The sequence below is a fragment of the Microcebus murinus genome, chromosome 6 (genome assembly GCF_040939455.1).
Source record: "Microcebus murinus isolate Inina chromosome 6, M.murinus_Inina_mat1.0, whole genome shotgun sequence".
Taxonomy (NCBI): Eukaryota; Metazoa; Chordata; class Mammalia; order Primates; family Cheirogaleidae; genus Microcebus; species Microcebus murinus.
Window position 1 is genome coordinate 59,126,338 of NC_134109.1, and position 16,816 is coordinate 59,143,153.

The 16,816-nt window shown below is 32.8% G+C and overlaps 1 protein-coding gene across 8 annotated transcripts in view; it reads left to right on the plus strand.

Moving 5' to 3' along the window:
* Window positions 1–15,462, plus strand: part of RALGAPA1 (Ral GTPase activating protein catalytic subunit alpha 1) — a 225,162-nt gene extending 209,700 nt beyond the window's left edge. For 4 of the 8 annotated variants that reach the window (XM_012736523.3, XM_020285777.2, XM_020285776.2 and 1 more), the window contains 3 exons: window positions 5,553–5,677; window positions 6,247–6,277; window positions 14,806–15,462. In XM_012736523.3, coding sequence (XP_012591977.1) covers window positions 5,553–5,677; window positions 6,247–6,254 — 133 coding nt within the window. In that variant the 3' untranslated portion in view covers window positions 6,255–6,277; window positions 14,806–15,462. Of the gene's footprint in view, window positions 1–4; window positions 5,678–6,246; window positions 6,278–14,805 lie in introns of those variants that run through there. The other 4 variants (XM_012736520.3, XM_076004090.1, XM_012736533.3 and 1 more) reach the window with 2 other exon arrangements.
* Window positions 15,463–16,816: the final 1,354 nt, after the last annotated feature.

Below are 16,816 nucleotides of genomic sequence, written 5' to 3' on the forward strand. Positions count from 1 at the left end.
AAAGAGGTCAGCAAGATCAAGGGGCATTGTGGAACCAAACTCTTTCTCACAAGTAAGATTCAAACTCTAAATCTATTCCTAGGAAAGTTCCAACTATATTTGCCATAAAGAGGTTTGCTTCTAGGGAACCAAATTGGGATTAGAGAAAAGGGGCTGTCAGCATAACAGACATCTCCTAATCCACTATCAAAACAACCTTATTCATTTTCTATAATTTATAAACAGTCATTAAGTACTACTGGACCCTGTGTTAGGTGCTGAAGATATAAAAATAAAGTCATGGTCTCTGTCCCCATGACATTACTCTCCCCACTGGTCTGTAACCACAAAATGGACAATTAAAATTTAAATAATATAAATAGAATTGCTTGATTACTGGTCTCTAAAGTGAAGTCATGACATTGAAGGACCACCAAAATCTGCCCCCAGAATCAAGGACAGAAACTATTTCTTTAAAAAAGCATAGTGTATTAGAACAAGCCCAAGGAAGAAGGATGGGGTTGGGAATGAGGGTGGGGAGGTTGATTTGTGGCAGTCACTGAGGTTCATGATGTGGAAACTGTCACCATAGCCAATTTCAAGCTACCAGCCTTAAACTTCGTGAATATTGAATAGTTGGCTCTAATCTGCTCAACTGAAATAGTGCTCTCCAAAAAAATGTTTTAAGTCAGTAGGCAAAATTTATAAGTAATTTTTACTATTGGAACTCTCCCTTCCTACATTCTTAGAATCTTCTATATAGAGAAGGGAGATGAAATTCCTAAGTGCTAAAACTGTGTAGAAGCCATAGAAATATATGAGTGTAGGCAAGTGCTTACTAAATTAAGAATTTAAGTATAAGCCTTCAATCCCAGAAACTATACTATTGAACACAGATATAAACACTTCATACTTGCCTTTACTTTAAAAGGAGCCAAGAGCTTTTTCTTTTTAGGAAATAAAACATTAAACCTGAATTTAAAAGGAAAAAAAAATTAAGCAATAATACAAATCTTTGGTATCTGCTTATAATTTTCATAATTCCTTTTTGTAAAAATTATATTCATTCTCACATACAACATAAATTTCCATTTAAGATTGGTCAAAATTACATTCGAGCTAAATTTTTATATAATTTACCAGGTGTGCCATGGAATCACAAAACTGAAAGATTTTCCTTTTCTAACAGTAAAAGCAGTTCAGAAATACCAGAGTAATAAAATTATTGTGGAGAATGAAAGGTTGTTGCTTCTTTAATACCAAATCTACCTTTTAGCCATTCTCCCTATTTGTTAAAGTTAAAATCCTTGATACTACTTAACCTTCTATAGTAAGGTTAAGATTTTCTTTATATTACATCTTTTCCCCATAAGAAATCAGAGTTTCATCTTATCAGAATAAGTCAAAAGCCCCTCTGCACATACCACAAACAAGAATATTAGCGGTCTTATCAAAAAGTTCTTGCACATGAATACAGGTATATTTCTTAAACTGACGAAAAAAATTGTCCTCCTAGAGATAAGCACCTGCTTTTTACAAAGACGTTAGCCAAAGGTCAAACTATTTTCAGCACAGATCTATGGGCATTTTTTGGGTTATCCTGTATTTATATCCTTTATCTTCAACACCTCTATGAGGTAAATAGGAAGTGATGGTTTCACTATTTAACATAGAGATAAACTGTTTGACAGAGAAATCATGCGTATCTTTTCAGGACCAGGTTGAAATCGAACCCCACTTTCTTAACAGCTGATGTTGAAGTTTAAAATCAAGAGTAGCTACTTAAAATGTATAATAATGTTGGCTGGGTGTAGGTCTTGCATATGTAATCACAGCACATTGGTAGGCCAGTGAGGAAGACTGCTAGAGGGCCAAGAGTTTGAGACCAGCCTAGGCAACATTGCAAGGCCCCAACTCTACAAAAAAATTTTAAAAATTAGCCAGGCATGGTGGCACACACCTGTAGTCCTTGCTACTCAAGACGCTGAGGCAGGAGATTCCTGGAGCCCAGGAGGTCAAGGCTGCAGTGAGCTATGTTTGTGCCACTGCACTCCAGCCTGGGCAATAGAGTAACCTTGTCTCTAAAACAACATCATCATCATCAAAATACAGTAATGGTAATGTTAACTTAATGAAGTACAGATTAGACCTAAATGATTTCTGTTATAGAAAATGTTTTATTTTTAGAATAGCAATATTCCTTCTCTTTTCTGCTTTTGCAGAAAGTAGAACGGAGGAGGATTAGTGGATAATTATATTGCTGTGATTGCAGCACCTGTGTGTTATTTCTTTTGATTGGCTAGTTCTGTATTAAAGATTCTTACCAGCTCAAAGTCTCCTTCATCAAATGGTTTTTATTAGCTAATTTTGGCTTGAGTTATTTTAAAATTACAACAAAAACCTTAATTCAACTTAGATGTGTACTTTAAATTTTTGTTCTAAATTTTTTTATTAGTTTACTTTTACCTGTTTATCATCCTACCCATTTCAGTTTTTTTAATTTCAGTGGCAACACACACAGTGGGAATATAGCTTAAGTTGTCCTATTGCTGCTAGCCATCAAGTTTGTGTATGCCACTCAGTGTATAGGTACTAATAACTCTTCTCGAGAGAACTGCCTTTTAAGGAATAAGTGTCTATCCTCTTATAAGGAGATACAGGAATTAACTCCTGGATTATGGCTACAATTGCAGATGCTAACAGTTTTGGAACTTTATCATCTAGATCACAAAAAGCACCTTGTTGTGGACTAAGAACTATGGTTTAGGTAATTAGAGTTTATTATTGTATATCCCCTTAATACATGTTTTCCAAAGTAAAAAAAGGGAAAAGATATAAGTCTTATAGGTTGAGTTGGTTTGTTTTCATATTGTTATTTTGTTTGGCTATGTCACACTTGGAAATTATAAAGAACATTTAGTTGTAAGAAGGTAAGTTACCTTAGACTATAATTCTTTACCAAATGAAGATTTATTGTAATTTTATTAAATACATCATGTGTTTTTATACAAAATGAATGTCATATCTGGATGATTTTAGTTTTATACAGCTAGATATTAGGGTTTCTTCAGAGTTTTAAAAACTACCTTTTGTATAGCAAAATAGAATTACCCTCCAAAAATGTGTTTTATCTAGAAAATCATTTTCTTCAATGAATTCACTACATTAAAAATATCTTCCTTACTTTAGACACATTAACATTTGCTTTCTTTCTGCCTGATTTTTGTATAAGCTCTAAATATAATAAGATAAAGTAAAATATTTCATTTATAGGCCCTCTGAAAGTAGAGCATTTTAAAAGCAGGTAGGTGTCTCCACCCTACTTTTCATGAAGCGTTTTACCCATTCAAGCAGACTTTTAAAAACAGCTTGTTTTGATAGCAGACTGTTCTCCTGTGGGCCTTCAGCCTTTGCTTCCTGGCAGCACCTTTGGTGCGAAAAGAGAGTGATCAATTGGGAGACTATCAGTGCCAGCATGCATAGAGTGATAAGTTAACACACCACTGGGAATTTCTAGGGCCCACCAAGATACTTCACTTCTAATGTGCTAACAAGCTCATTTTTCTACCTCTTGCCTCTTCAGTTATTTTTTTTCTCAGAAGAGCTTAGAAGTTGAGTGCATCAGGCATAATGAAAAGCTCTGTAGGAGGGAGAAGCAATAACCCCATTTTTCCCTTTTCAGCCAAATAGAAAATTAGTTTCTGGTAATACACAAAGGCCAGTATTTTTTGTACAAGGGGCACTGCTGTGAATCAAAGGACTCTATTAACTGCAGAAAATTCGGCAGCTGTGAATCTCCCCCAATGAAAAAAAGTACTTTCCAACAAGTTGTGAGATATGTGGTATTATTTAGATTGAACCATCAGTTTCATCCTCTTCCATTTATAACCATATACCCTCTATAAAAGTGCGCCATATCACTTTTCTGTGTTGACTCCAAAATGTCTATATTATCCTCCCATAAAATTCTTACCGCTGATCATTTTAATATAGCATCTTGTCCTGGTGCTATCCATTTCAGAAGTAAAATTCTTTTGAAGTTCAACCCCATTGTAAAGAACTGAAAATAATGAATTGCCAGGAATTAGAATTCAGGCTTATTTCAATATTTGTTACATAAAATAGATTGTAATATACGCAGAGAGTACACAAGACATTTAGAGGGCAAAAGGTGTCACAAAGTGAGGTGCATAATGAATATTGTCTTACCTTTAACTCTTATGCTTTTTTTCTCTCTGTAATAAACTTTTATAAATATAATTGGCCATAGTATCTCCCATTGAATCATCATTTTAAATTATCTTTGCTTCATATTATTTTTTGTTTGGGGTCTTTGTTGTAGACTTGGTCTACAATTTCTAGAATTGTAGAACCATAATAATTGAATTGCAATTTTTAAAAAATAAGGAATTTTGAGAAAATATTAAAAAGGGTTTTAGAAAAATTCAGTGAAAAAAGAACTAATAGGCAAATTTTTATTATCCTTATTTAAATGTCTCATGTAAAGCCTGTCAACTAAGCACACTACGTACAGCAGGAAAACTTTTAAAAGTTGAAGAAAGGTTAACTGATTTCTCAGTTCAGGAACTATACGACATGAAGTCAGCATGTGAGTTTTTCCTGATAATTGTATGTTGCTGCCTGCTGCTCTACATTTTGACAGCCATTTCCATAGTTGCTTTCGTGAACAACAGAAATATTCTCTCTCTTTCTCGCCCTCTCTGTGCTAACAGCACAATCAGGCCTGCTGAAACAGGAAGCCTGGAGTGGGTTGTTCAAAAGCAACAACACTTCAAGGTACTGGTTGCTTGTCAATAATATCAGAGGAGAAAATGTGGTGAAAGGAAAGTACAGTATTTTTCTGTCAGTGTCAGTGCCCTGTAGATGCTTTGTTAGACAGTATTTAGGAGTCCTGTGGACTCTTTGCAAATATTCCTGCATGTTTCAGTGTTATAATTGACTAGGTATTTTTTCCTGACATACAGATTCAGCTATGTATTTATCTTAACCGCATGGAGTTATTCAAGGATTACAGCAACAGTAGTCTTCCATTCAAGATGAGAACAATTGCTGAGAAAATGCAGGGATTCTAGAAAAAGAAGAAGATATATAGGAATTTTTTTACAATAAATCTTTACAAATGAAAAATATATAATTTTGGATATAGTATTTTATGCAGCATTATAATATTTATTATGTGGCTTTTGAGAGTAAATCAGCAGATGGAAGCTGATTAACAAGATAAGATGAGCCTAGGCTGACCTAATAGCAGTGAATCCTTTCTTGACTGTTAAATTTCCTTTATTTCAACAGTTTGGTATTGTAATTATTTTTTAATAAATATCTCCTGGTTAAGTTATCATGTATAGTGGGTTTGTGAAAAGTAAACTTAGGTTAAAAACTATACTTTTATAATTTAAAAAGCCATACTGTTAATGATATGCAAAAATAATTAGTGAATAATTATATTAAGAAGTAGTAGCTTAGTGATCATAGTAGTCCTTTTTTTGATAAGATCTGTTCTTTTCCAGTATAAGCTGGATTTAAATTTATCCTTAACTGAAGGAAATCAGCTATGAGGAGAGAGCACGGTACCTGCAAACAATTGTCCAGCACCATTTAGAGCCAACAACCTTTGAAGATTTTGCAGCACAGGTTTTTTCTCCGGCTCCCTACCATCATTTACCATCTGACGCCGGTAAGATTAAAAACAAGTTTTAGTTACTTGTTACTGGAACTTGAAATGCAATACCCTTTTGTTCTAAAAAACTTGCTTGAATACAGTTCTAGTCATTGAAATATGAATATTTTTATCACTATTTAATATTTGAATTTGGCCTACAAATTTAACTTATTCTTTTACCTAAATACAATTCCTAAAAAAACCAACAGTTTTCATAAAAGTACATGCACAACATTTTATCTGAGTCAGTGACTCTTGTATCTCATGAGATCGTTACTAAAGTATCTGCAAAAGAAACACAAATCGAGCATGTACTCTCAACTTTAGAGGATCAGATTGTATTTCCAAGAATATTGCCTCATCATCTCTAATTTTATAAATAAAGCTCAAATACCTGGTCTAGATTGAGAAGTGCTTACCATAGTAAATTATGTTACAATAATTAACGATTGTAAGAGGGTACTGCATTTTTACAATTAACTAATTTTGAAGAAATCAGAAAATAAATGACTCATGGCCTTCCTATTTCTGTAATATCTTGCACTCCTTATGATTGTTTCATTTATTTTATTTTCCCTCTTTAGATCATTAAATATCAGTTCTGTTTATCTGAAGGTAAGACAAAGTGTCAACCAAAACACCCTCTGTTCTTCTCCCATTTCCTTTTATCAAAATTAGCAAGCTCTAAGCTTGTAACTCAAACAGTAAGCGAATTTAACACTGTCCTGGTTCATACTAAACATTTCAGAAATTGTCACTAAATTTTTTTCCAGAATTATATTGACTAACCCAGGTCTGCATGAAACACTAACATGGTTTGGGGATAAAAATAACTAATAATAGAACCCTTTGGTTGAAATTAGTTACACCTTGTTATATTGACCTTTTTTTGTTTGTTTGTTTCTCAGCATGAAAAAGTAGTACTATTGAACTGAAGTAGTGTGTCTTCGTATTTTGTAATGTGTTGCATTGTTATTGGCTATCTTAACTCATCAAATGGTTATTCTCTATGTGCCTTGCACTGTACTAGGCACCAGAAATACAAAGATGACTATTGTAATGGTGTTCAAGGGAAGCAGGAAAAGAAAACATAATATATTTGAAGGTCATCATTATAAACCTTCAAATTCTCTTTGTTAAATAAGTTTTCTTTATGTTAAGTAAGTTTAAAAGGCACAGGACTCCTTTTCTAGCCTATTTGAAAAAATATTACTGTAATTCTCAATTGAGGTTTAGTTAATGAAGTTAAAGCTTCCATTCCTATCATCATTAAATTACCATTAGAAAATAATTTCACTGAAAAACTTTGATCCCCCTTCAATTAATATAAAAGACCCAGCAAAAAGAAAATCATATTAGACTAGCTTGAATTTTTTAAAAAAGATAAAAGTTTAAAATTTGCTTTAATGATTGACACTATCTAAAATTACTCAGTTTGTCCTTCAGATGTCTATATATAAATATATATATATAAAGTAAAATTACTCAGTTTGGCATTAAGATGGTAGAAGAAAGGTACTAAAAGTAAATTAGTGAACAGCAAAATAAAAACTAAGTATACCTGGCAATTTCATTGTTTAATAATAGATAATACAGATAAATTATCTGACTATATTAAAATAGATATGAATGACACTTCCGTATATCATATAGGTAAGACATTTTTCACAACTGAAAAATATTGATAATAGAACCACATTTGGACTAACTTTTCCCCTTAAATTTATAAAGGCTGTTTCATGTTATAGTTGTTTACCAGTTGGAGTACTTCATATTTGTTATTTCCCACTTTGCATTTATCCTATACATTCAGGTATATAATATGGGAAGTAAGTAGTATTCTCACTTTCTGAGATATTAGGTAAAGGATACTCCAACAGTCAGGTGAAGGCTCTTTGGCTTCATTTTTACTGTATCATACTAAATTGTTCTATAAGTTTTTAAAAATAGCACCTTATGATTATCTAAATAATAAAAATGTGAATTTGAACATATGTGCTACAAGTTTTTTTCAGTTAATTTTTTTTAATTGCCTTTAGACACCATTAGACACATGGACTCTAATTTTCAAAAAGATGTTTTTACTTGTAAATAACTTGTGCCACTATTGCTGAATACATTTCTATATAAGTTTTTTGCAGACTTTAATAGTTATAACAAGTTTTTATCAGAGTGGTTCTCAGTTCAACACAATAAAATGAAATATGTACTGCTATGGTAGCAAAAATATTGTGGAATCTGAATAATTTTCTTCCAGTTATCTCAAATCTTTATTTTTCTGTCATAAACCAAACCCATACATACAGAGCTCCCTTTAAAGTTAAAAGTGATTGCTCAATGGCATCTATGCAAAAAAATAAAAAAGGTTAAAAGTGAAAGTGGGACAGAGAAGACATAAAATAAGCCACGTAATTGCTGTTTAGACCTGACTTCTGGTTTGCAAAAATGATATAATGGTGTCTTTTTTTTAGGTACATTTTTATTTTTTTAAACAATGATAAAATTTGTTTACCACATTGAGGAAATGGATTCATAATTGCAATTGAAAATCAGCTTTTGATATCTTACACATACTGTGTATATAAAATAATACTAATACTAATGTAATAATTTCAAAATTAGGTTTTAAAGAATGACATTACACAGGGCGCTGTGGCTCACACCTATAATTCTAGCACTTTGGGAGGCCAAGGTAGTAGAATCGCCTGAGGCCAGGAGTTCTAGAACAGTCTGAGCAACATAGCAAAAACTGTCTCTACAAAAACTAGAAAAATTATCCTGGTGTGGTGGTACATGCCTGTAAGTCCCAGCTACTTGAGGAGGCTGAGGCAGGAAGAGTGCTTGAGCCCATGAGTTTTAGGTTGCAGTGAGTTGTCATGACGCTACTGCACTCTAGCCCAGGCAATAGAGCAAGACTCTGTATCAAAAAAAAAAAAAAAAAGCCAGTACAACGATTATATTCTTACCACCCTATAACACAATTCTATTCAGTGGAATAGTATAGAAAAATGCTACTTTTTAAAGATTACTTAATGTGGTTCAAGATTATTTAAAAGCCACTTTTTGGTTAACTGTAGTATATCAATTTATAATGACATTTCAATCCAAGAAAGGATTTTTTTATATAACTTTCAGTATTATTTAGATGAATAGGAAAGATTTTGGTATATCATAGTTGTTCCATAAATTTCATAACTGTATTTTATCAAAATGTACTGTCTGTGGCAGTAGACTGATACTTAAGGGAAATTATTTTTATCCCTAAGGTCATTGAGGGAAATATCGTGATGTCACAGTTTGTTGATCTTCCATAACTACATTAAAATATTATTAGATTTTTCTTGTCTTTTATTTTTAAAAAATTACAGGAAAAAAAATCCCTTTATCTTTGTCAGGCATGTGTGTGGAAAATATCAAAAGTTTTACAGTGACTTTCTTTTTTAATTTTTTTTATATTTACAAACACCTCTCCCTCTAACCATAAAATCTTCCAAGCGAAATTACTCTTTTTCTTGGCCACATTATAGTGGCCATTCAAAATGTACAGATTTTTCACTAATATTAAATTGTCTTTTTTTACATTTTGTTATAAATTCTAGAAAGCCCACAAGAAACAAGTTTCTATTTTATTGGAAGTATACAGTAAATATTAATGGGTTCATATTTCTCAGTTTCCACATAAAAAATACACTCATAATTTTTACCAGTATTTCTTTTTTACTATCATCACCCAGAAATATTTTTGAATGCTTATTGTGTGGTATCTCTAGAATTACCTCTGATACCTATTATTCTAATTGAGCTAGCAGATACCTTCCTTTAGATTGTTTTTCTACAAATTAGAGATTTTAGTTCTTTAACAAAGGATTGTTGCTTGTCCCCCTAACCCCCGTGTGTGTGTGTGTGTGTGTGTGTGTGTGTATACACATACAGTAATACCACTTTTCATAATTACCTTTAGAAAATATATTTCATATTTAAAGGAATAATATAAAAAAGTAAGATTTAAATATAATTTCTGTACCATCAAAATCAGGGATAATCTAGAGTGGTTATGAAGACCTAAGAGTAGCATCTAATCTATCTTCTAACTTCAGTTTTGCTGTTACTTCACAAAATGTGTATTGTCATATATAGATGGGATAGGATTTATGATGGACAGATCTCTCTCTGAATCTTTGAGTGTGATGGATCATCAAAATTTAACCATCACATTAGGTAACCTTTTTTAGCTCAGTATCCTCCTTTAAAAGTTATTTTAAACTTACCAGGCTTTGAAATGACCTGAAAGAAAATGTTTTAGCCCCTTAGAAGATAGTTATTTTATATATTCTAAATATTATTGGGCATGCCAATAGGAAAATTAGTTTCCTGCAGTATATAACATAAGCTATAAATTTTTTTAATGTTTTTAAAAACAGGTTTCTGCTCATTTTTTATCACTAGATTAGCCTGAAATTATAGACGGCCAGATATATTCTGATTAGTACTTTAAACTTGGAAATTTGGCATGTATGTTTTTGATTAAGAGGCAAATAATATCAATCTTAAATAACGTCCGCTAAACTTTGTGACAATAACTACTAGGTTTCAGTTTCCACATAAAACATTCATCCAGATATGAAATTTTTATAATGAAAATAACAAAATAATAACTGAGCAATTATTGAATGCCAGGCACTATTCTATGTACTATACAAACATTTTTTTCATTTAAGCTTCATGGTAGTTCTATGAAATGTAAAAGGCAAAAAGCTTAATTAACCAGAGTCACCTGGTACTCGGGAAAGCCAGTATTCCAACATGGTCCTGACTTCACAGTGAATGATCTTAACTATTACAATACCCATTTAGTCTAAATATTTTCATCCATTTCTTGCTGTTGATAGAGGGGACAAAGAAAGAGATATTGCCCAGTAACTTGTCATATTTACAAATTAGAATTGTTAAAGATTTTTATTTTGAGGGTTCTAATTTTGCCACCCATTAAAAAATCTTTTTTTGTTTGTTTGTTTGTTTTTTAATAGTTTTAAGGTTGCCAAGGAAGAAGTACAGGCTTTGGAATCAGACCAATCTGGATTCAATCCTAGTTCTGCCATTTATCATTCATATGAACTCTTATCTATCCTACACCCAGTTTTCTCTTTTGTAAGAAGGAGGTATAATAAGACAAGCTTAACCTGATTTGTTCTCAGTCTGCAATAGTACTTGACTATCTTAAAATGAAACCACTTGTTTGCCTGTATTTCTGAACAATTTTAAATTGTGTTATTATTTTCCTTATGACAGTACTATACCCATGCTAATCTTAATCACTTATCAACTCCTTTCACAATATTAAACAGTAAGGTTGGCTGGGTGCGGTGGCTCACGCCTGTAATCCTAGCACTCTGGGAGGCCGAGAAGGGTGGATTGCTCGAGTTCAGGAGTTCGAAACCAGCCTGAGCAAGAGCAAGACCCCGTCTCTACTATAAATGGAAAGAAATTGGCCAACTAAAAATATATACAAAAAAAAATTAGCCAGGCATGGTGGCACATGCCTGTAGTCCCAGCTACTCAGGAGGCTTGCTTGAGCCCAGGAGTTTGAGGTTGCTGTGAGCTAGGCTGACGCCACAGCACTCACTCTAGCCTGGGCAACAAAGCAAGACTCTGTCACAAAACAAAAAACAAAACAAAAAAAAACAGTAAGCTTATTGGATACTCTGTAACCCTTAATATAAAGTTAAGTTTTATATCAACATAAGAAAGGATAAATTCTTTTATTTCCCCCAAACTAAAACTAAACTTAATGGTATGTTGTGCTCCCTACATTTAAAGGATCATATTTTGTAGATGGTCATTTTCTTCAAAAATATAATTTATTTCCCTTTCTTCCTCATCTTCAAAGTCTATTAACTTTTCTCTGTATAATAGCTTTATTATATAGCTACACTTATTGTCCACCTGCTATGTGCCAGGATCTTTGTATCTGTAGTCATTAATCCCCACAACAGTTTTGCAAAATAATTATTTTCTCCATTTTACAAATAAGAAAATGTCTTAAGTTAGTTTAGTTTGCCTGAGATCAAACAGCTAGTAAAGTGACAGACTTGGAACTTAGTCCAGGACTGTCTAACCCATGCCCATGTTCTAACACATCACATTATCTCTTATTCGATATTAATTGAAATTGCTTTCAATTAAAATAATTGAAATATTAATTTGAAATTGCTTTCAAAGTTGTAATATTTTAAAAGGCTATATTTACCCAATAACTTGAAGTTTTAAATTGGTCATGCCTGTCACCAAACAGTACAAACAAAATCATAATAACAATCCTTTGAGTTCCCTTTTATAATCTATTTAGATCCCCCCTGAAGTCATATTCATCATGTTATTTGTAATAGTTCATTATAATCAATATGCAATATATCAGTTTATTATACCATCAAGATATATACACAGTCTGTGTGAGCACTATAAGAATGTTAGTAGCAGATATAGTTAGTATACACAAACATGTGCTCCCCAGGTACTTTTAAAACTTTATCCTTGAGGATCTATTAATAATAGAAATAATTAAATAAATCAGCATTCTTTATAACTCAAGTAGTCTAAATCATTAATTAGGCAGAATAGGATATAAAATGAAATGTAGCTATCACTATATTCCTTATGTCTAAAATTGAGGTCTGTCCACTGTAAATTATTTACAGAGTTTGGGTATGTTAAGTATTTACCACAAATGTCATTTACTAAAATGGGAGAAGATACTGATAATGATACAACCACACACACTAAAAAGCGTAATTTGAGTCTCAGTTGACTAAAGGGGGATTTCACTTTGAAGGCATTAAGGCAGACATGGAGGAATTGTTTTTGAGGAAAATATTCTTTTGAGTTTGGCATACTGAGTGCTCTCCCATAAAACTTTCTATAATGATAGAAATGTTCTATATCTGCACTGTTCAGTTTAGTAGCTACTAACCACATGTGGCTATTAAATGAAATGTGGCTAGTATACCAAGGATCTGCATTTTTACTTAATTTTAAGTGGCTATGGCTACCATATTGGACAAAGCAACACTAGAGATTTTATGACTGAGTGGTTAGGATAATGTGGTAGCAGTACAGTGAACACTTTGAAAGGTAGATGTTTATACAATCTCTCATAGAATTTTTTTCTTCTTTTCTTTTTTCCTATTTGAACTTGTTTTGTTAGTTGGTAAGTATAACATTTGACTTTACAAAGCATTGTCTGTTGTGAAACATCATCACCCTAACTCATTGCATGCTGAATTATATTTCATGATAAAAACCTGATTACTTTCTTCTCTGCTCCTCAGTTAACACCTGTAAAATTCTGCACTGTGTCTCTCATATCTGTTATCTATCTTCTCTTTTGTTTTCTCACTTCTGCTTGCTACTCCATTTCTTCATTCACAACAAAGAAAGAAATGCAGTCATAGTTCTCTTCCTCCCAAAACCTCCGCTAGAAAACATTGGCCATCTCAAGGTAAACAGCCATGGGAAAGCCTCACATGATGGCCGGGAATAATATGCATTACCAGAAAAGCATGAGCAATTGCTCTTCACCTTCATTCTGCCATCCATCTGCAGTGCTTCCCTAAAAGGGGCCATGGATTCATATTCGCCTCTAGATTTTCCAGTATCTGTCCACTATGAACCAATTCAGATCTTCAGGAAGAGTAAAGGTGAACAGTAATATATTTCCTTCCCCTTAAGTTTTGAAGGCCAATCTCATTTTCCATTAGAAAAGAAAGAATGATGGAGAAGTTACTTTAAGAAGGAGGACAGTTGACCTGGATTATGAGTGACAGTATTTCCCTTGGCAATGTATATTTGTTCTTAAGTATAATATTAAAAACACTTGAAATATCTACAGACACATTCTTAATTAAGACATTTGAATAGGATCTGTACCCCCTATTGAACTTCTTTCTCCTTAGAAATATTCGTAAGTTCTAAGTTCTCTAAGGAGAACTTCTTTCTCCTTAGAAATATTCATAACTTCAATTTGAGCGAAAATCTTTTCTTACATGGAAGTGCTAGCATACTTATTTGAAGTGTCAGAAGGCTCCATAAATAAGGAGATTTATAAATTTAAGCCTGAAACCTATGTACTGTTTTTGTTTGTTTGTGATACACAAAGAAAATTTTCATGTACTTAAGACCCAGAAAATCTGGATTAAAGCACCTTAGAATATACAGAAATTTTGTTATTCTGTTGTTTGCCAATTTTTTTGTTTTTTTATGAAGGGCTTTTATTTTTAATGTAATGTCTTATTTGTTCAGAAAATATTCAAGAGCCCATAATATGCAAGGTTCTGAAGTATCGGTGTACATTAGAGAATCATAATTCATAAAGTACAGAGGTAAAAAACTACTTTGTAAATGACACACAGAATTTTCCCATTTGGTTTTCTTTTGCTTTTAAAATTTTATATCTACTAATTCTACTGGTTACCTACTTTCTATGACTGAATAGTGTAACTGCAAAGGTGTAAGTTAATGAAAACAAAAGCATTGTTTATCTCTCGTAAATTAAGACAGTTTGCGGAGTCAGTCTGCCTTTTTTGACTGACTTTCAGATAAGAATTCTTGTCCTTCCCCATGTCCTAGGAATTTATCTTACTCTTTTTTAAAACCATATTTAAATACCTAGCATGTATAATGGTCTCATCTCATAGTGCTGAGTTCCTTTTTGGAATTTTTGGTTCTAAAACTCGTGCTATTTTTCAAGTTTAAGTAATGAAGGCCCTTTTCATGGTTATACCGTGAGTCCTAGAGATAGGAATTGGTACTTCTCACCTGCTTCTAGAGCCCTTCCCTGCATGCTATTGGTGCTTTGCATCCCTGTTCTTTCCCAGAGATTTTCCTTCCCACTGCTTCTTCCAGGGTTCTGGGTCTGGGGATGATGATTGGCACTTTTTTGCTAGTATGATGACATGAGCCACCAGATCCCTGAGTTTTAAATACATTTAGTAGGCTGTTGTAACAAGCAAGTTTGGGGCTTTGCTTTTTCCCCTCAAACGATCTCATTAAGAGAGATGGGATCCTTGCTACAGATTAGTAGCAGAAAGGTTATTTCTTAGGGGTGAGAGGCTGGATGACTGTAGTAATTCTCTTGCTGTTTCCTACAGGCTCCTACCCAGAGATTCTACCCAGTGAAACTCCCACAGCAACGCAGGTAGATGGGGCTGACCTGGCCTCTCCAATGTCTCCTCGAACTAGCAAAAGCCGCATGTCCATGAAGCTGCGTCGTTCCTCTGGCTCAGCCAATAAATCCTAAGGAGACAAGCAGCCCAACAACAGTGATCAGCAGTAGCCACCTTAGCACAGATCATAGGGTTAACCCTTTCAGGCCTTCATGTCTGCCATAACATGCATGTTTCTTCTTGTACATTTGAGAAAACACTGGATTTAAATAATTTGTAGCTTAATATTTTAGATTTGGGTTATTTATTCAATTTGTTTTTATCCCCACACTCCAAACTGCCATGTTTTGATGGGGTAGAGTTTTATTGTACACCCTTTACCTTCCTAGATAATTATGTCTAAGTAGTTTTACCTTTAATTTCATGATTAACTAGCCAAAAGATAATTGGACAAATATTCTCATTATTTTATTTATTGTGCCTAATTGCAACTTTATGGCTCAATAAATATATATAATTTTTTTACAAACATAAAATTTTAAATTTAAGCATTTGTAAAGTTATAGCAAAAGTTGCAAATCTGTTGATACACAGGATGTGTACAGACTATTTATGTTATGAAAATAAAACACTCAAATGGTCTTTTAGCATCTCAAATTCCAACTGAAATAATTTTAGCATTAACTTTTTCTTCCCAAAGCAATGTCTCATATCTTAGCTGTGCAGGTGATGCCATGGTATATCCAATAACTAGAAAAATCACTGTGCTAAACTTTAATTTATGTTTAGCTTCCATATATTTTTCTAATATTTTGTTTTTTAAGTGGTATCACTGTTAAATGCCATTTCTGTTTTGAGATTGTGGCCCTTTATTATTGGCTGCTAGATCCTGATGTATCTGTATTCTTTCTTGAGTACCAAAAAGAAGGGAGGAAAAAAGAAGGAAAAAACTTTTCTGATATAAATATGTTGCTCAAATTATGTATATTATTGAAAAAGAAAAGGAAACATGACCCAGGAGTCTTATGTTAAATCTAATATTGTTAAATACTGAACTTGCAGATGCAGGTTGGTATACATTCCACACTCCAGAAATATTTTCCTACAGTAGATAAGCTACTCACATTTTGTTTTGAATGGGCATCTCCTAAGGAAATGTAGCATGACGTCGGTACTAACTGCATGTGTAAATACATCATATTGGCAAACCATAAAATATAAATTATGTATCATCATTCACATAGCATCTACAAATTTGTAACAGTGGAGAAAAAAAAGATGACATGGTATTTAATAATACAATAAAAATATTCTTATCACTTCCTGTTCATGAGTGTTGATTTGTCCTCTATAGTTCATATTTTCAGACTCAATAAGCAGGGCTGTATGATTAATGGGGAGATGTAAAGCATGAACTTAGGTTATCTTAGCTAATCATGAAAAATGAATTTGAATTCCTTTTTCAGGGTACACTCCAACTTATTTCTCAAAGCTCCTACCACAGTCATTAGAAACACTGGAAATTTTATACCTTCATAAAGGCTGGCCAGAAACTTCACTCAGTCACTTGGTTAAACTATCAATTTATCTCAGCTTCATGGTTCTTTGATTTCTTAAATTTCACTTTGTTTTATGATATACTTGCAGGAATAATACTTTCTACCGACAGGTTTTTCTAAAACAACCTTTCAGAGCTTCTATGATTCAATTCTTTGTTTTCTTATAAATAAAAACTAAAATTTCTATGAAAGCTTATGGAGAAGATAAGCAAATGGATAGAGAGTCCCTAGGAACAAGATTAAACAATATAGACAGTTTCCCACAGTGAAGGTGAAGAATTACAAAAAGGAAAATCAAAGCAACTGCTTACATGTTTCTAAACTGCTTTCGTTTTTTTAAATAACTATCTAATGAATATGTAACAAAATGAAGTGAAAATACCAACCCCAAATAGTGAAATTAGCACCATTGATATAATTTTTTCATCTTCAAATAA